Here is a 20,755-nt window from a genome sequence, read left to right on the forward strand (position 1 = left end):
CATCTAAATAATGAGCTGGATTGTTGTGCTTTTCTATTTGTTTCGCGGTCTATGATTTAACTACTGTAGCTTTAATCTTTTTATTAATCTAACTTTTTCATTTTGTGATTTTTTTACCTATGGTTGTTAATCTAACATAAGGCGCTTTGAGTCTGGGGGAAAAATAGGATGATGATGATGATGATGATGATGATGATGATGATAAAACTCAGCCAGCATTTGGAAACAATAGACATTGACAAAATTATGATCTGCCAACTGCAAAAGGCCACCCTACTGGGATCTGCTCGCATCATCCGAAAATACATCAAACAGTCCTAGACACTTGGGAAGTGTTCGACTTGTGATTTTGTGATATGAAATCCAGCATATCTATCTTGTTTGCTGTGTCATACAATGTTGTTGTGTCAATATAATAATAATAAAAAACAGATGGAGAGGGCTGCAAGTTTACACCAATACTCCCATCCCACCCTCTGTTTTCAAATGTGATTCAAATAGAATTGAAGTTTAGTTGGCCATACAAAAATCCCATGTATACAATTGCAGGGCATTCCCTTTGCTAACTTCCTGTGCGATGTCCCCAATACTAATGTCTGGATGCGTCATCCTCTCCCTGAACATAACTAGCACTATCTCTAGTAACCTTCCCTTTGCTTTTACAAGTGATACTCCTGAGGTGGTTCAGTTTGCTACATTACTCAGTATTTTTAGGCTTAATTGTCAGGTTTCTGCTGGCTAAGCACCGGTTTACTGTCCAAGCATCACTTTACTGGGAGATCACTTTCTCTGAGGAGATATTTTTGCAGAAGGTGGTTGCAAGTATCACAGGCTATCTTGTCTTAATTTGAAAAGCAAAACTGTTAAATCATTGACAACAGTTTCATTTCATTTGGGACAATAATTGGTGCCTGACATGTATCTCCTGTGCAGATGTGCAGTCTGCATAGTTATAGCACTTTGATGCCATGTTAACTCATGTGGTTCCATCTTCTGGAATTCTGGTATTTGTGGTTTGAATTCTCTGCCCACATAGCCCATGTTGTAGTTTATTAGAGATTTATAAGTATTTCTTGAAACTATACTAGAAATCCACCATGACCATGAGCATTAAAGTGGAGCCCCCGATGGCATAGTGGACTAAAGCCTTGTGACTTGAAGGTTGGGTTGCTGACCTGAAAGCTGCCAGGTTCGAATCCCACCCAGGGAGAGTGCAGATGAGCTCCCTCTATCAGCTCCAGTTCCATGCGGGCACATGAGAGAAGCCTCCCACAAGAATGGTAAAAACATAAAAACATCTGGGCATCCCCTGGGCAACGTCCTTGCAGACGGCCAATTCTCTCACTCCAGAAGTGACTCAAGTTGCTCCTGACACAAAAAAAAAATTTAAGTGGTAGGTAAAGGTAAAGGTTTCCCCTGACGTTAAGTCCAGTCATGTCCGACTCTGGGGGGTGGTGGTCATCTCCATTTCTAAGCCAAAGAGCCGGCGTTGTTCATAGACACCTCCAAGGTCATGTGGCCGGCATGACTGCTTGGAGCGCCGTTACCTTCCCACTGGAGCAGTATCTATTGATCTACTCACATTTGCATGTTTTCAAACTGCTAGGTTGGCAGAAGCTGGGGCTAATAGCAGGCGCTCATTCCACTCCCTGGATTCAAACCTGAGACCTTTTGGTATCAAAGTGGTATTAATTGTCCAGTGTAAATATACCACAGGCTCAAAGTTCCAGAACTTAAGTGAAAATGGAATCTGTGCTCAAGCTTAGAGAGGTACATTTCTCTGTGCTATTCTTTGGAAGAAAGACTGAAAATCGTGGGAGCTTACTGAATCTTTTGAAATGCATGCAATATGACAACACTTGGAAGAGACCAAATCCTCAACCTTCTTACCAAATGCATCAGATGTATTTACAGTGGGAGACAGCCTGCAACACTAGCACAGGAAATGTGGAGAAACAGATATTTTGGCAGTATGTGCAAAATCAAAAGGAAGCCTTCCAGACATAGTATTGTATTCACTCAGGAAGGGGATGGCACATTAGCATTTAGTGGTGACAGCATGGTCACCTCAATTTGTCCACAGAAATAACAAATATATGCTTTGGCCCACACTAGGAAAGAAATATTACACAAGTTGCAGTGAGTGTAACAAACAATGTTGCTGGGAGTATTGCCAGTGTTTCCAGTTTGAAAGTGGGGTTTCCTGGAGTGTGATTCCACAAAGGAGTGACTTGAGAAACTGCAAATTGCTTCTGGCCATCTGCAAGGACGTTGCCCAGGGGACGCCCAGATGTTTTTCTATCCTGAGGGAAGCTTCTCTCATGTCCTCACACGGGAAGCTAGAGCTGACAGAAGGGAGCTCACCCCACTCCTGGATTCGAACTGCCGACCTTTCAGTCAGCAGTCCTGCCGGCACATGGGTTTAATCCACTGCGCCACCGGGGGCTCCACAAAAGCAATGAAATCATGGCATATCAGGGCAGAGTTACTCAGAATCCAGCTCTGGGTCAGGAATTGCCGTGCACGAAGCAGCTTAACTACTAGCAGATCTGCCGTGAAAAAGAAGATGGGAAGAATTCAAACCAAGATGTCATCCCTGGTTTTTGATTTGTATAGCTCTTGGGCTACTATGTTTAATTAAAATAATCTGCTCTTCAAAAAAGAAAAACAGTTGCTATAGAATAAATGGCATATAATCCTATTAGTGAATGGAATTAATTATATATACGTTTTAAAGGTTTTTATAATGTGTTTTAACAATGTGATTAATAGATCTGTTTATATTGCTTTGTTTTTATGATTGCATTTTGGGCATTAAATTTTGCCAATTTTTGTAAGCCGCCCTGAGTCCCCTCGGGTGAGAAGGGTGGGGTATAAATGTTGTAAATAAATAAATAATAAATACGTGACTTATGTACAGATAATGCTGGAATAGCAAACCTGAAAAATGAGAAGCAATACTAGTTGACATTTGCGAGACAAACATAAATCTTACCATGTAGAATACAGACCTGTTCATGGTCCAGAATTTATACAGCTTGAGCATCCCTTATCTGGAATTCCAAAATCTGAAATACTCCAAAATTCAGATATTGGTTACCGTACATAAGGATGCCTTTGCTTTCTGCTGGTTCAGTGTACACAATCTTTGTCTCATGCACTAAATTATTAAAAATATTGTGCAAAAATTACCTTCAGGTTATGTGTACAAGATGTGCATGAAACATAAATAAATGTTGTGTTTAGACTCAGGTTCCCATCTTCAATATATCTCATTATGCAAATGTAAGTACAGTAGAGTCTCACTTATCCAACATTCTGGATTATCCAACACATTTTTGTAGTCAATGTTTTTAATACATCGTGATATTTTGGTGCTAAATTCGTAAATACAGTAATTACAACATAGCATTACTACGTATTGAAGTACTTTTTCTGTCAAATTTGTTGTAAAACATGATGTTTTGCTGCTTAATTTGTAAAATCATAACCTAATTTGATGTTTAATAGGCTTTTCCTTAATTCCTCCTTATTATCCAAGATATTCGCTTATGCAAGCTTCTGCTGGCGTGTTTAGCTTGAATAAGTGAGACTCTACTGTATTCCAAAATCTGAAAAATCCAAAATATGGAACTCTTCTGGTTCCCAACATTTCAGACAAGGGACACCCAATCTGTAACCCCATCTTGGGAAGCAAGAAGTACATTGGGGTGTTTTCAGAGGTGAAGATTGTTTGAAAGAAGAGATACAACTTTAGTAAAACCAGCAGGGAAACCAGAATGCTTGCCATGAAGAAAAGTGCCCACAGAGAGCAACTTGAAAACCTATAAAGGAGGAATGTCACAGCAGTACTGCCTTGAATAAGTACTATGCTAAGGATTTAAAAAGCCACCAGAAAAACTCCGATTTTGCATTGGTTTTACACTGCTAAACTAAATACTGAAGAGATGCCTATACCGTACTGCCAGAAAAGTTAAAAGCAAGAATTGTGGGAGTCAAATAATGGATTTGGGCACATAGTATTGGATTAGTGTGATTATCTTTACAATGTCCTTTAGTCAATTCAGTGCACAAAAAGCACTTCCCTCTAATTATCTCCGAAACTCTTGCAACACCAGATCTTCAAGGTAAGGTCAGTATTGTTAGGCTGCATATCAGAAAGGGTGTTAAAGCTGATATGGGGTGGCATGGCTTACAACTGATTTGGTGGACAGAAGAAAGATGGTTCCAGTTTTGGTTTTAATCAAAGAACAAATGATGAGCCACATGACTTAGAACTGATTTCCAGCATGATTAGGTGGATAGCGATGGCAGGAATCCCACATACATCTTGTGGGTGAAACCACAGCAGGTGGCACAGATATGAGGCAACACTGCCAGGAATTATGTGTGCATGGCACAACTGTCCGGAAATACTCAAAGGTATTTACAATTGGCAAAAAAGGGAGAAAAAGAGTGAATCACTGATCCAAGAAAGAAAAGAGTGTATGAAAAAGTGCTGACTTCATCAAGAGAAAAAGAGAAGACATGCTATTTATAACTGAGAAACAGCTGGATTTGTCACATAGCCTATCACCCACCACCACCACACCACAGGCAAACTTATTCATGATCCTTTGGCGTACCATGGGGATCTATTTTGTACAGATAGCATCCATTCTTCTATTGCCCTTGTGTTAGAAAAGGCATGATGCACGGTGATTCCAGTAGGAAACTATGGTTTCTAGCTTCTAATTATAAAACCAATGTACTGGATAAGGTCACAAAACACACTATCAACTCTATACTTGCATAAGTTATGCCACGATGAGTATCCCTGAAACTGAAATACAGTAGATGGATCATTGCATTTGTATTTTATGACTTGTTTTATTGTTGATTGATTTGTCTCATTGTTGTGTTTTTATATTGTTTGTTGCTTGGGCTTGGCCCCATGTAAGCCAACCCGAGTCCCTTTGGGGAGATGGGGCGGGGTATAAAAATAAAATTATTATCAACACAACGACGTTGTATGGCACAGCAAACAAGATAGATATGCTGGATTTCGTTTCGCAAAACCACAAGTCGAACACTTCCCAAGTGTCTAGGACTGTGTGATGTATTTTCTGATGATGTGTGCAGATCCCAGTAGGGTGGCCTTTTGCAGTTGGCAGATGGTGATTTTGTCAATGTCTATTGTTTCCAAATGCCAGCTGAGATCTTTTGGCACAGCACCCAGTGTGCCCATCACCACCGGGACCACCTGTACTGGTTTCTGCCAGAGTCTTTGAAGTTCAATCTTGAGGTCCTGATAGCGGCTGAGTTTTTCCTGTTGTTTTTCATCTATGCGACTGTCACCTGGGATGGCAACATCAATGATCCAAACCCTTTTCTTTTCCACAACTGTGATGTCTGGTGTGTTGTGTTCCAGAACTTTGTCAGTCTGGATTCGGAAGTCCCACAGTATCTTTGCATGTTCATTTTCCAATACTTTTGCAGGTTTGTGATCCCACCAGTTCTTTGCTGCTGGGAGGTGGTACTTGAGGCATAAGTTCCAATGAATCATTTGGGCCACATAGTTGTGCCTCTGTTTGTAGTCTGTCTGTGCGATTTTCTTACAGCAGCTGAGGATATGATCAATGGTTTCGTCGGTTTCCTTGCACAGTCTGCATTTTGGGTCATCAGCTGATTTTTCAATCTTGGCCTTAATTGCATTTGTTCTGATGGCTTGCTCCTGGGCTGCAAGGATCAGGCCTTCTGTCTCCTTCTTCAGGGTCCCATTCGTGAGCCAGAGCCAGGTCTTCTCCTTATCAGCTTTTCCTTCAATTTTGTCAAGGAACTTTCCATGCAGTGTTTTGTTGTGCCAGCTGTCAGCTCTGGTTTGTAGTGCGGTTTTCTTGTACTGGTTTTTTGTCTGCTGTGTTTTGAGGAGTTTCTGATTTTTGACTTCAATCAAAGCAGGTTCTTCACTTTGCTTGACATATTCTGCCAGGGCATGTTCTTCTTCTTTGACTGCTTGCTTTACTTGTAAGAGTCCTCTGCCCCCTGATCTTCTAGGCAGATATAGCCGGTCAACATCACTGCGAGGGTGCAGTGAATGATGAATGGTCATGAGTTTTCTTGTTTTTCTGTCCAAATTGTCCAGTTCCACCTGTGTCCAATTTATAATGCCAGCAGTATATCTTATGACAGGTATGGCCCAGGTGTTTATGGCCTTGATGGTGTTGCCTCCATTGAGCTTGCTTTTGAGAATTTTTCTGACCCTTTGTGTGTATTCTTTGCTGACCACAGTTTTCACATGTTCATGCTTGATGTTGTCCAGCTGTAGTATGCCCAGATATTTATAGGCCTCTGGCTGGTGACACTTTATTGTTTGGCCATTGGGCATATTTATGCCCTCACTTTCAATGATTTTTCCCTTCTTCAATGCCACTGTCGAACATTTGTCCAAACCAAACTCCATGTTGATATCAGTGCTAAAAATTCGGACAGTGTTGGTCAGAGACTGGATTTCAGTTTCCGTTTTCCCATATAGCTTCAGGTCATCCATGTACATCAAATGTGAAATTTTGTGAGAATTCTTAGATATTTGATAGCCGAGATTTGTTTTTTGTAAGATTGTTGACAGAGGGATCATGGCAATAATGAAAAGCAGAGGGGACAATGAATCTCCCTGGAAAATTCCTCTCCTGATGTTGACAAGTCCATAGCTTTCATTTCCAACAAACAGTTCAGTTTTCCAGTGCTCCATCATGTTTTCAATGAAGGTGCCAACTGTTTTACAAATCCCGATGGCGTCCAGGCACTTGATGATCCAGCTGTGTGGGAGTGAGTCAAAGGCCTTTTTGTAGTCAATCCACGTCATGTGAAGATTAGCTTTTCGGCTCTTACAGTTCTCCAGAATCATTTTGTCAATCAATAACTGGTCTTTTGTGCCCCTGCTTTTCCGTTTGTTGCCTTTCTGTTCATCTGGCAAGATGTTTTTTTCTTCAAGATAGTCTTGAATTCTGTCAGCTATGATGCCAGTCAGTAGTTTAAACATAGTGGGCAGACACGTTATTGGCCTATAGTTTCCTGGTGCTGCTCCTTTTGCTGGATCCTTTTGTATCAGGTATGTTCTTCCAGTTGTTAGCCATTCACTGATACTTCCTTTCTGCAGCATCTCATTGAATTGTTGGGCCATTTTTCCATGTAAACTAATCAGATGTTTGAGCCAAAATCCATGAAGTTGATCACTACCAGGCGATGTCCAGTTCTTGACTTTTTGCACTCGTTTGCTGATCATTTCAGTTGTTATTTCCATCAGTTCCATTTTGTTCTGTGAGAATTTTCCTTCAAACTCCTTTATCCACCCAGCGTTTTTGTTGTAGTTTTTATTATTTTCCCAAAGTTATTATTTCCCAAAAATTATTATTATTATTATTATTCATCCCCATCAAATCCTTCCACAACTCTCACCTGTCAGCAGGTATACATGAGGTACTGCTTCCCACCAGGAATTATCCAGTTGTACTTCTGCTTCTACCCCATTTTGTTAAATGTAGTGTGAGAATGAATGCCTGTAAACATAATAATGATGATGATAATAATAATAATAATAATAATTTATTTAACCAGTCATATGACCATTTCAAAGTACAACACAAATAAAAACAAGGCAGAAAGGATGGGAGGACAGTAGCTGACCTTCTGTTTGCCATCAAAATCTTATTTTCCTTATTCTTCTTTCATGCCTGTAAACATATAAATGTCCATTCCCAGAGCGAAACCCACATTCTTGGATGGAGTGAGTGCTGGGAAAATAAAATATTAAATAACCTCTGTAAGGAATATGGTTCTGAGATACATAGAATAAACAGGCCACACTGGCCTCTAGCAGACTGGAGTTCTTTCTCCCATCCTGGACCTTCCACAGATATATAAACCTCCCTTGCTTAATTTCCAATATACCTCACAACCTCTGAGGATGCCTGCCATAGATGTGGGTGAAACGTCAGGAGAGAATGCTTTTGGAACATGGCCATACAGCCCGGGAAACTCACAACTACCCAAGCCTAAATCCTTTTGTTAGTCCAGACTACAGCGGAACAATTCAGTCAGTGGGATTTATCTACAAGTTGACTAACGTTGAACAATTGAATAAATAAGTCTACTTTAGCTGGAAAAAAACTGTAGGATAGAAGCCAGTGTGTGGTGTAGTTGTTGAGCATTCGACTTTGGCTCTAGAAATCAGGGTTCATACTCCAACTCGGCTTTGAAGCTACGGTGTGACCTTGGATGAGTCACACTCTAACAGTCTCAGAGAAAGGAAGATCTCTTCTGAACAAATCTTGGCAAGATGGTGTTGCCATAGTTTGGAAACCAATTGAAGGCATGCAACAATAAACAGTAGGGTGTCATCTGCTGTGTGTTTACTTGGGCAAATATGCAGCCTTTTATCCTAAAAGTGTTATTTCCTGTTTAATTGTGCGATAAAGACAGGCGGACAAATGTCGGCGCACTGGAAAAAGAAAAGACCACCAGCACTGAAGCAATGATCCTCCGCCATCAATCCACTGGACTGGCCATGTTGTTCAAATGCCCAACCACCGTCTCCGAAAACAGTTACTCTACTCCCTGCTGAAGAATAGAAAACGGATGGTTGGTGGACCGGAAAAGAGATTTAAATATGGGCTTAAAGTCAAACTTAAAAACTGTGGCATACACACCGAGAACTGGGAAGCCCTGGCTCTTGATCGCTCTAATTGGAGATCAGCTGTGACCAGCAGTGCTATGGAATTCGAAGAGTCACGAATGAAGGGCAAAATGAGGAAAGCACGTCAAGCTGAACCTGGCCAGGATTGCCTTCCATCTGGAAACTGATATCCTCACTGTGGAAGAACATATGGGTCAATAATAGATTTCCACAGTCACCTATGGACCCACCATCAAGTCTCCACTCTTGGATGGTTACTTGGAATTGAGTGATTGCTGATGACAATGACTTATTTTGAAAATATTTGTTATTCTACAGAAACTTTGTTTTTGTGGCTGCTGCAAACTATGTTGAATGGGTTGAGACTCTATGAAATATTCATTGAAAAACTATAGCAAAATGTGGTGCAGAATGATTTTGCACCGGGGCCGGGCTGTGGCGCAGCTGGCTAGTAACCAGCTGCTATAAATCACTACTGACTGAGAGGTCATGAGTTCGAAGCCCGGGTCGGGTTAAGCCTCCGACCATTAAGAAAAAAATAGCCCCGGCTTGCTGTTGACCTATGCAGCCCAGAAAGACAGTTGCATCTGTCAAGTAGGGAAAATTTAGGTACGCTTTATGCGGGAGGCTAATTTAACTAATCTACAACACCATAAAACTGCTTACGAGGAAAGGAATGAGGAAGAACAGCCACCAATGGACGGTGAAGCAACAGCTCCCCCTGTGGCCGGAATCGTGAAGCTGGAAAGATGTTAAAATGCCTCTGTGTCTGTCTAAAACTGAATGTTGTTTGTCTGTTGGCATTGAATGTTTGCCATATATGTGTTCATTGTAATCCGCCCTGAGTCCCCTTCGGGGTGAGAAGTGCAGAATATAAATACTGTAAATAAATAAATTTTGCAGTTTAATAAACCTTTTCCATGCTTTTTTATTATCACAGAACTAATTAGGAAATGACATTTATAACCCAGGAACAAAAACTGTGTTGCTTAGGGTTGTTCTTGTGAGCCTTCAGATTGTTTCCAATTAATGATGACCCTAAAGCAAACCTGTCATGGGGCCTTCTTGATAAGATTTGTTTGGGGCAGGGGGTGTTAAAGTAAAAGGCAAAGGTTTCCCCTGACCTTAAGTCCAGTCGTGCTGTTGGGGGGTAATTTCCAAAATAGGAAAAAGCATTCATAGGGAAAGCAGCAACAGGAGATCAGAAGCTTCGTTTCGTGTGTGTGTTTGTGTGTCAGGAGTGACTTGGGAAACTGCAAATAGCTTCTGGTGTGAGAGAATTGGCTGTCTGCAAGGACGTTGCCCAGGGGACACCTGGATGTTTTTGATATTTTTACCATCCTTGTGGGAGGCTTCTCTCATGTCCCCGCATAGGGAGCTGGAGCTGATAGAGGGAGCTCATCCGCGCTCTCCCCGGGTTGGGTTCAAACCGGCAACCTTCAAGTCAGCAACCAAACCTTCAAGTAAGCAGTCCTGCCGGCACAAGGGTTTAATCTACTGCACCACCAGGGGCTCCTAGTTCAAGCAGTAGAGCGATAGAGCTTAAGCAATTCAGGAGCAAAGTTAAGCTTAAAAAGTTATACCTTGTCTCTCTGCATGTTTTCAGTAGGAGAAGAAAAATGAAAGACTGGGTCAAATAATGTATAGAGTGCATATTTCTACGAGGCATCTTGTGCACTCATAGATTGTTATATGTGCATACCTGTCCTGTACGCACAGAGGGGCCCATGGTGAGTGAAGAGAAAGGCATGTTCCCCGAGGCTTTGTTCAATGCATCCCACTCTCCAGTACACAGCCTGCAAGTGATTCAAAATCAGATAGAAAGTCTGCGGCATGCAGCAACCAACTAAAACCCCATGTCCTGAGCTAGAGTTTATTTAATCATTCTTTCCCTACATTAAAGGAAGGATGTGGGCAAGCAAACGTATTTGCTAGAGCAGCATTTAATTGTAGAGATTCAAGACTGCTCCCTAGCCAAAGATGTCTCAAGAAGAGATATTTTAATAATTACTTTTACAGGACATTTAGCTGCAAAGCAGCACAAAACAGTAACCACATGGCTTGTGTAGAAGAAGGAAGTCCAGAGGCTAAGTTTGTCAAGCAAGGTTTAGAGTGACTACATTGGCTTAAATTCTCTACTCTTCTTACAAAATACAGTAGAATCCCACTTATCCAAGCTAAACGGGCCGGCAGAAGCTTGGATAAGCGAATATCTTGGATAATATGGAGGAATTAAGGAAAAACCTATTAAACATCAAATTAGGTTATGATTTTACAAATTAAGCACCAAAACATCATGTTATATAACAAATTTGACAGAAAAAGCAGTTCAATACGCAGTAATGTTATGTTGTAATTACTGTATTTATGAATTTAGCACCAAAATATCACGATATATTGAAAACATTGACTACAAAAAATGGCTTGGATAATCCAGAAACTTGGATAAGCGAGGCTTGGATAAGTGAGACTCTACTGTATTGTATAGAGAAGGGAGAGTAAAATTAGTATTGTAACCAAGCCCTCTTCCATCTATGTTTGAGCAGAAGAACTGCATTAACATGAGGAAATGATGTAATGGTTTGCAAAGACACTATATGTGTTAACTGGAAAATCAAATGCATGGAACCAATTGGCTGAGTTTACAAGGATCTGGGAATCGGTTTGCAACTGTTGCTGTCCTGCTGCTGGAGAACCGGTTTGAACAGGTTTCTCTCTATGTGTGTGTGAGTCTACCGAGTACTGGCTGGAAAGAAGATGGCTCTGTACTCAGAGAGGCCTGACTATTTCTGAGGCCTAGTTTGCTGCTGATCTCCACTGAAGCAGATTTATGGACTAAGAAAGGACTGCTGTTTTCTGTAAGCAATCAGAGGGACTGTTGTAAATACCATTGTTTGGTTGATCTCTTGGACTTAATAAAAGTTCCTGTGTTATTTGTTCTGCAAAGCTGAGTGGTGCATCATTCTGCAGGGTGACTCTGGGTTCATGGGCACACGTAAGAGCTTCTACTTTTTATCCACAATCCCCAACAAATGAGGCTACATTTTGTAGAGTACGCTGGATATTTAAGCTAGCAAGTGGAAACACAATGCACACACATAGAGTAACAGATATATTATATGGAATTCAGGAGCCAATCATAAAGCAATTAGAACAAGGCAGGCATCTGCAACTCAGCATACTTCCACAGCAGATAAAGTGGGAAAGCTTCCATACAAAACATTAGGACCTGTAATTGGAGAGAGAAAAAATTATGTACTATGCTGTCTCAAGAACTACAAGTTCTTGGATTCTTAGTTCCTAATTTAATGTCTCATGAAGAGGGTGTGGTACAAGAGGGATCGAGGCACAAGTATAATAGTATAATAATCGGAGATGCAGTAATCTCCGAGAGAGCCAGTTTTAAAAAACGGAACATATATCTGTTAGGCCCGTAGCCTCCAGAGTGGATAGAAATGCTGATTCTAGGTCTCAAGAAGCTGTCTCTAGAAGACATAACTGCATGTATGCCATACTGAAATATCTGCTTACAAATATAAACCAGGCTGCCAAAAACATAAGGAGCTTAAAAAAAAGAGACCTTAAAAAAAAGCTAAAAGACTCAAATCCTTCATTCCCCCCACAAAAAAAAAAACCAGATAAAAGGTATTAGGATAAGATCATGTGTTTGTATCATACTGAGAGATCACACTTGAATGTTAATTTCATACATGAGAGGTTTATCTTTTTTTTTTAATTTGGTGATCTTGTTAGTCGTATCAAATCACCCATAACACTATTCAAAAAGATTTTAATAAGGGGATGATATTAAAAGGTTTGGCTTGTAACTCTCAATGTACCAGGACATACTTTCTCAGGCATAATACAAAAAGGTATACATTTCAAAGGCGAGTCTTGAATATCAGTGTGCAATGGGATCTTGAAGTACCGGAGAGACTGAGAGAATGAAGTTGATAGCATAAGTTTTTGTAAATTAAGTCTCCTCCAAATGCTGAAAAGGGACAGCGACATAAAAGGGTTCTGCTAAATCTAAGTGCTCCATTCACAATAGAGGTTGCAGCCTGCAGGTCTGTATGAATCCCCAGTCAGGACCAGTCTCCTTCCAGGCAATGTATGCTGTGGGAGGGTGAATCCCAGTCCAGGTAACCCAGGTTGAAGAACTCTTTTCCTAAGGGACCTCTGACAGACATCCTCCGATGCTACTAGTTTTCCAACAGGTTTACCTGATAGCAGATGCTGCAAGAGGAAACAATTCTACTCTAGCAATAGGCCTGGTCACCCACTGTGCTATGGAACATTTACTGAAGTTGGGAAATGCCTCCTTCTGACCTTCACTGGGTGGGGGAAGCATTATTTAAAGAACAGACATCAATAATGAGTCTTACCAGTGTTTATGAATCCTAGGAACTATGCAATTTGGGAAGGTAAAGTCTGGGTGACATGTTTCTGGATGGTGAACTGATCTGTCAAATGGAATAAATAAATAAATGTTCTTCATGACAAAACACAGTAAAATACCATTCTCCAAAGAGGTCCACTGCCTATGCCTGTGCAACTCATGGCTCTGGTTAGTGTTTCACTCAGGAATTATGCATAGAGCATGGGGCAAACCCGAACAGAGCCAAGATTATAGTATCTCTGCTCCAACATTTACATGGGGAGTTAGTACCTCAGGACATTCATTCTCCATGGGGCTGACTCACACATGCCTCCTGAAGTATCACTCCCCATGTGAGTAAGTTCCATGTAAGTCAGTGGGGCTTATTTCTCAGTAGATACACATGGAATTATGTTATACAAGTTTTCAAAAGCCTTGTAGTCATTGAAAAAATAAGCATTGCTTTATCTTTTCTTCCATCTCCCTCCCCAATGGAGAAGGTTCCCATGGCATTCTGTTCCCTTGGGGAAGGCTCCATCAGTCACTTACCGCTTTTGTTTATCGGATCATCCAGTTCAGCGAGACCAGATCTCTTTTGTCTTTTGGCGTGTGGATGAGTTAGTCATCACCACTATATGTTAGTCGCCATGGAAATTTCCCCAAGACACTTGCTGCCCTCCCTCTTCAGCTATACACTTTTCAATTAGTCATAAATGTTATCCCTGGCAAATACTGTTAGCACACATCAGCCCCCCCCCCCCCCAAAAGAAAAAAACACAATCCATCAAAGAAGTAAGAAGGAACTGTAGATCATCAACCTTTGTGAACCCATAGCTGGGTCTTCCCACAGCTGGAATTCATCAAGAATTTTGCTAAAAGAAGTACAGAGAAGAGAATTTCCAGGAAAAAAGCAGAGGACATATTAGATCAATGAGACACTGAGAGAGCTTGCTTAACCTCTCAGCATTTGGCTTTCAGATTCCTTTAATACAGTCTAGGAAGCAAGATCATGCATGTTATTGCCCTCAAGCATTTTGGTGGGCTTGCACATACCTCTTAGTTATTTGTAGTCCACTAAAGACCTAAAGGGGGGATATATAGACATCTCCTTGCACGATTTCTTGGAGACATTGCTTACTCATCACAGACTGATTGTTGTATGCATACTCATCTTTATCATGAGAGGCACAAACTCTTCACAGACCAGAGTAGTCATCTACTGTGGACATCTCTATACTAGAATAGACAACGGGAAATTTCAGCTGGGTTATTTCGAAACACGTGTTTTTGTACTGTTTTTGTACATACTGTACTTTGTATTCTTACCACCTCCTCATGCTTCATTTTGCATCTCTCCTGTAGAGTACTTTTCTTAAGCTTCTTGGGAAGAACTTGAGAGCTACTCTGATAGCCATCTCAAAATATCTAAAGGTCTGTCAGTGGAAGCTTGTTTTCTGCTCCTCCAAAGAGCAGGTCCCATATTTGTTAACTCAGGCTACAAGGAAAAAGGCTCTGACTAAGCATTAGAAATGTTTCCTGTCTGTAAGAGATGTTCAGCAGCCCAAAGAAACTGCCTCAGAACATAGTAGTCTCTCCTCCTTTGGAGATCTTTAAAGAGACATTGAATAGTATATTTCAGAAGTGGTTTAACTGTGATTTCCTTCATGGCACAGGGTTGGACTAGGTAACTTCCCATTCTATTATGTTTATTGGCAATTAACACTATTCATTAATTACTTTTAGTTTTGGGATGAGTGGACCCTAGGTGGGTCTAGCAGTCCTACTACTGTCTCAACCTTTCTGATCCCTTTCTATCAATCAATACACACATGACCAATATGACTGGAGTGTATAGGAATATATAGTCAATCACATCTGATGGCTGTGGAAAACATCTCGCTTGAGGAAAAGTTGAAGAAAAATGAAGTAAACAAGAAGTGGGGAGTATTTAGCCTGTCACTTGTTTGGAATAGAATTCCCATAGCCCTTACTATAGACCAGTGGTTCTCAACCTGTGAGTCCCCAGATGTTTTGGCCTACAACTCCCAGAAATCCTAGCCAGTTTACCAGCTGTTAGGATTTCTGGGAATCCACAGGTTGAGAACCATTGCTATAACCATGTTAGTTGGAAGAGGACATCTAAACAGCTGGAGGCCCCAAGGTTTCCCACCCCTATTGTAGAGAGTACCAGATTTATGGGTTGACTCAGTAGAAGGCCATATATTCCTATGACTAATAAAGACTGATTTATTCAGATTTCTCACTTTCTTCTTTCTGCTGTGCCGCTGACTGTCTCAACTATTGATAATGAGGCTGAGAAAAAAGAAGAAAAATTATTACTCACTGTGTGTCTTAGGGCTATGTAAAAATAACAATAAAACCGATTTCAACAAAATACGCAAGCTATGAGGGGACACTAGAGATCATAGCTGTTTATGCAGTTCTTACTAGTGCATGCCAGAGGAGTTGCATTTACTATATACTGCAAAGACACATGGAATATCTCCAGTAAAACAAGCAAAGGAGGCCTATGAGGCGCACCAGTCGAGTTACATCATATAAGTTGCTTAAAGGAGGTCTCTGATGTAACCACTAGCACCTATAATGGAATAAATTATTCTTTCTACAAACCTTCAAAACTATTAGGAGTCATGGCAGTGGGCAAGGTGCCATGGTCTGACAGTCTTGAAATAATTTTTCTCTCTCTCCCTCACTCTCACACACAATCTCTTTGTTTCAAAAGAATAAAATTTGGAAGGCTATGCTCACACTTAATCATTGCTCCCTAAAAATTAATTTTTGCAGTTTAGCTAACTTCAGCCTGTGTCCCTTTGCCACTGTTATCCAAAATGTTTGTTATGAACATAAGCAATTGAAGTAGCAGGGATTTTCTGGATATATAAAGTGAACAAGATGCTATATTTTAAAAGTATGGCTGCACAACTATTTTACAAGAGGAATGGTCAGAACACCAACACCTTCAAAAGGTTGGCCTCTGCCTCCTGCTCCTTTGACTAAAAAAGAAAATCCTCTTTCAGAAATCAAAGTAATTTGCAATTAAAAGCTAACATTTTATATTAAAAATATAAATAAAATCCTAAATGAAATCACTACTATATGTGTGTGTCATTTGTTAATTCATGGTAATCCCATGAATTTCATTAGGTTTTCTTAGGCAAGAAATACTGAGAGGTGATTTTGCCAGTTCCTTCCTCTGAAATATAGCCTACAGCATCCAGCATTTGTTTGCGACTCCCCATCCAAGTAGTAACCAGGGCTGACCTCTTGGCTTCCAAGCTCAGATAGAATCTGGGGCCTTTAGGGTATTTAGATCATCGCTACTATATACATTAATTAATATTAAAACTAGTGTATTTCTTTATAGTTTATCAGTCTCATATTCAAATATTTTGTTTTTCGTCAAAGAGCTTAGATCAACATATATTGGGATTTTAAATTTTTATCTACAATAACTCAAAAGCCAGAAGAGATCGAACATATTACTGGTACTGTGTTTTTAATTTTTTTTTACTTCTACTGTATTTCACCTTAGTTACTTGTGGGTTTTGCCTAAGACGTGAGGCAAATCTGAGTTACAAGCTGCCTTGTTTTTCAGAATGTGGACTTATAATTTCCTCTCCGTTTCAGCATGCATGACTAAATCAAATCTGCTATCTGCACACCTATCAATAACTCATAAAGCAACATTTTCCATCTTGGAATGTAGTTTAATCTATTTTTTTTAAAAAAAAAATATATATATATCCATACTTCTATTTTTCACACCTAGCTTGATGAAGAGCTCTGAATAACTCACAGACCCATCTGTAGATTTCAGATTCTTCTGTTCTAAATTACAGCTATCTTTATTTTTCTATTCAATAAAATTTGGGACTGTTGTGCTGGTGGGTCCTGCATTCAGAATACATAAATTCCTTCTGGACAATCAACATTAAGAAAAGGTTTTTCTAAAATTCAGCACCCTCCACTCTCACTTGCAAGACTGCAGCAGATAACCACCTTATGCAAATATGTAGCTGTGGCCACTGATAAATGTAATAAAAATCTTTTGGTGAATGCTACAAAAATGAGTGGGCACTGAGATGAAGCAGGTGAAAACTCTGGCAAAGCCAAAGCTGTGTGTGTGCCAACAGAAAAGGGAAGAAGGAAAAAAAGATCAATGATGAATGAGCCATGTGGCCTGTGTGAGAGAAGCAACAGCCTTAGTTCTTATTCACATCTGGAAATCCTAAGCATACTGTTGAATTCAGGAAGAAATTGCTCAGGTACAGCTCTTATTGGTAGCTTTACCTTATGTCTAATTCAGTTTACACAAAGTTTTGGTAACTATAACTACCAATATAAGAAAGTGGGATCCTGAATGAAGATTTCAGCCAAATGCTTGATCCAGTGCACTACTTGGCACATGAATGGGAAATCTGTGCCACTTGCAGGCCGCCGTTTGCATTAAGCCTGTGAACTCTGGAAAAAGGAAAACACCTCATAAATGCTGTTTTTTCCAGAGTGTTGCAATTACTATTTCATTTGGAGCTATGATCTCAGTGATCCTGCACTTGTAACAATCTGAAGAATATGAAGCATTGGCTGGCCTGAAAGACTGGGTGTTGTTACTGTCGGGTGGAAAAAAATCAGGAGTCTGGGATGGGAACTAGGTCAGCTGTACTCCTCAAACCCATTGCCTGGCACTCTGACCTAAAAAGGCAACAGCAAATCTATCAACAACACTGGTATCCCCCTCCAAAACCAGGCAGATCCTTCTCTCCTCCCACACCAATCCTTATACATATGCAGAGAAATGGATTCAGAAAAGGCAAACCAACAGGTTCACACTAACAGATGAGCAGTATTAATATCTAACAGACCTTCTACCACCATCTGCTGGACAAAGATTACACAGAACAAGAACTAACTCTTCCTGTCCTATTTTAGACAAAAGGATGCTTTTCATTCTCTTAGAATGTTTGAATGCTATTCTGTTTTTATTTTTAAGAACTGATTATTTTTCTCATCTGCAAGGATAATGGTTCTGGAATAATGTAGCAGTATTTTGTTTGGGGTAACTTAAAATGGCTGTTCAGAGGCAAAAGAGGGGCAGAGACTCCAGAAAGGCTATCAATTCCAAATGCTAAAACTAGTTGGGAGAAAGAAAAGTAGGAAGCTTCACAACTCAGACTGATTCCATCTTTGACAAATGTGATTGTCTTTGCTTTCTCAAGCTGCAAACATTAAAAAGCCCTTTTGGCTCAGGTCATCTAGACCAGCATCCTGCTACCCATAGTACCCAGCCAGTTGTTGTCTTTTTGAAAGTCCACAAGCAAGGCTGGAAGACAGATCACACTCTCCTAGTGCTCCTCGCCAGTAACTGGTATTCTGGAGATTCAACAGAAATATTGCAAGAATCAGATCATTTGTAAATTGCTCTTGTGGGCTAAAGCTCTCAAGATTTACCAGCAGCACAACTATTGGTTATGGTCCCCAAAAAGTTACTTTTGAGAGCTCTGGTCATAGTAAATAAAAAATAAATAAATAACCCAACAACAAATTATTTCCTGAAACTCCACTAATAGCTATTGATATTCGAAGGCTTCTAAGCCTGCAGCCATTACGATGTCTTGTGGCAATGAATTCCATATATTGAGTACTCTCTTTCACCTTTCTGAAATACACTAACTGACTTTATTGGATTTTTGTGTATGTCAGGAACTTGAGAAACTTGCAGTACTTTATTGGATGAACCAAGCATTATAATTGAGGGAGAGGGGGAAAAACCCATTGTGTCAGGGTACAAAGCTGGGAAATTTCACGTGCTGAAAATGACTACCTATAATGTAATTTCCGAGGCTTTGTTTGACAGAGCATTTAGCATATATAAAGAAGACACTGCCCAACTGCAAAGGGTGGTTCTATGGCCATTGCCACATCTTGGGGAGCAAATTCCAGAAATTACACAAAACTTGGAAATTTTACTTTTGAACTATCCTCCCAGAATCTCCCTTGACTATTGGCCAAGCTGGCTGGGAGATTCTGGTAACTGGAGTCTAAAAAATTTAACATTTCCAAGGACAATGGTGTGTGGAGATCCTTTTATCTATTGCCAATTGGATATATAGCCCAACCTCTTATATGAAGACAGTGAGAAAATGTAACTCCTCTCTCTTTTCCCCACACTCAATCATGTTTCTGACCTATGCTACACTAAAACACTTCAATAATATGTTGTAGGAAGGTATTCCCTGCCCCTATTTATTTATTTTTTCTTTGACCTTTCCCAGCTTTATTCTTTCTTTCTTGAAATGGGGGTGGCCAAAATTATATGCAAGAGTAGTTGCACCACAGATATTCATGTCTTTATTTTCAAACTCTTTTCTAACAATTCCTTGCTTTTTTCACAGCTGCCATGCACTAATGAAAATTATAATGGGCCATCCAACTGAGAAACCAGGGTTAAAAGCCCCACTCAGCCATAAATGCTCACTGAATGGCCTTTGGCAAGTCACCCTGCCACAGTCTTAGAGGAAAGAAATGGCAACTCACCCTTTGAACAAATCTTACTAAGAAAACCCTGTTATAGGCCTCCCCCTAGGGTCACCATAAATTGGAAATGACTTGAAGAAACACAAAAACAAAACCAGTTAAATAAACAAGAGCTTATGCAAAGACTGAAACCACAGCTTGAGCTTAAAAGACATGTTAGGCTAAAATGGAGAAAATGTATGTATCCCTAGACTCCAAGGTCACTACTGCAATTTTTATTATTGCATTCTTTTTAAAAATGGGGAAAAGAAGGTGGAGTGACCACTACAGAGAACATGTATCATACAAGGAAGGGAAAAAACATGGAGCACTCCACCCACTTGGAAGCCTCTGGAAGTCGGCTCCACTGTGCCAAATGATATTCCCATCTACCCACCCCAGTGACCAGGGGAAGGGAAGAAGTGGCTAGAATGAGATTCAGGCAGGTAGCAAAGTCGTTTTAGTGTCCTTGGTATCTTAAAACATCAATAGCTGAGAGAAATACTTCTTTAAAAATTTCAGACAGCACCCAACATAAAATAAAATAAAGGTACAAAGGAGGAGCCTGAAGACAGCATCTTCTGTTCTGTGTGCTGCACAGTTCTCAGAATGTTCCCTTGGGGACGGTTTGTTCCTATGCACATGATGTCCAGTTCAAATTCCAACCCTTACAAATCCAATTCCAGGTCCTCGAGTTCCTCTTCCAAAGCTTTCCTTCGAGCCAGCTTGTCTAACTGCTCTTTGGTCGGTTGCTTGATCTCCCCAGAGTCAATTCGTGCCTGTAACTCCTCCACCTGCCGCAATTTCTTTTTCAGGTTTTTGATTTTCTTGTTCTTCTCCGACATGGCCGTAGTGGCACCAGATGAGGCATCCCCACTGCCTGCAGCGAACCTTGTGCTGCCGGTGGCCACAGCTGGCTTGGCATCTTCACTGCTGCCAGGTGTTGCTGTGAGAGTTGTTTTCTCTAGTGAGTGGATAAGGTCATCTGTGTCTCGCTCCCCCTTCTCCTGCTGCTGCTTCCTCTTCTCCTTGCGCTTTAGGTTCCTCTTGGCTGTTTTGGAGAGTCCTACCTCGGTGCTCTCCGGTCCCTTTGGCGCTTGCTTGGTCGTTGGGGTGTTCCCCTCTGGATTTAGGCCCGGAGGGAGTTCTGGCTTGCTCTTGAAGAATTT

At 40.6% G+C, this 20,755-nt stretch overlaps 2 protein-coding genes across 2 annotated transcripts in view; both read right to left on the bottom strand.

The window, feature by feature from the left end:
• The window catches only part of mmp19 (matrix metallopeptidase 19), a 49,732-nt gene extending 32,949 nt beyond the window's left edge, over positions 1-16,783 (bottom strand). Inside the window, exon 1 of the mRNA XM_062974040.1 lies at positions 13,602-16,783. The gene's annotated coding sequence lies outside the window, so the exon portion shown is untranslated. The remainder of the gene's footprint in view (positions 1-13,601) is intronic.
• A 2,615-nt stretch (positions 16,784-19,398) lies between these two features.
• Positions 19,399-20,755, bottom strand: part of pym1 (PYM homolog 1, exon junction complex associated factor) — a 7,563-nt gene continuing 6,206 nt past the window's right edge. The window contains exon 3 of the mRNA XM_003223197.4: positions 19,399-20,755. This exon is cut by the window's right edge and continues 19 nt beyond it. Within this exon, the coding sequence (XP_003223245.1) occupies positions 20,255-20,755 (501 nt within the window). The 3' untranslated portion in view covers positions 19,399-20,254.

This window comes from Anolis carolinensis, chromosome 2 (assembly GCF_035594765.1).
Source record: "Anolis carolinensis isolate JA03-04 chromosome 2, rAnoCar3.1.pri, whole genome shotgun sequence".
NCBI lineage: Eukaryota > Metazoa > Chordata > Lepidosauria > Squamata > Dactyloidae > Anolis > Anolis carolinensis.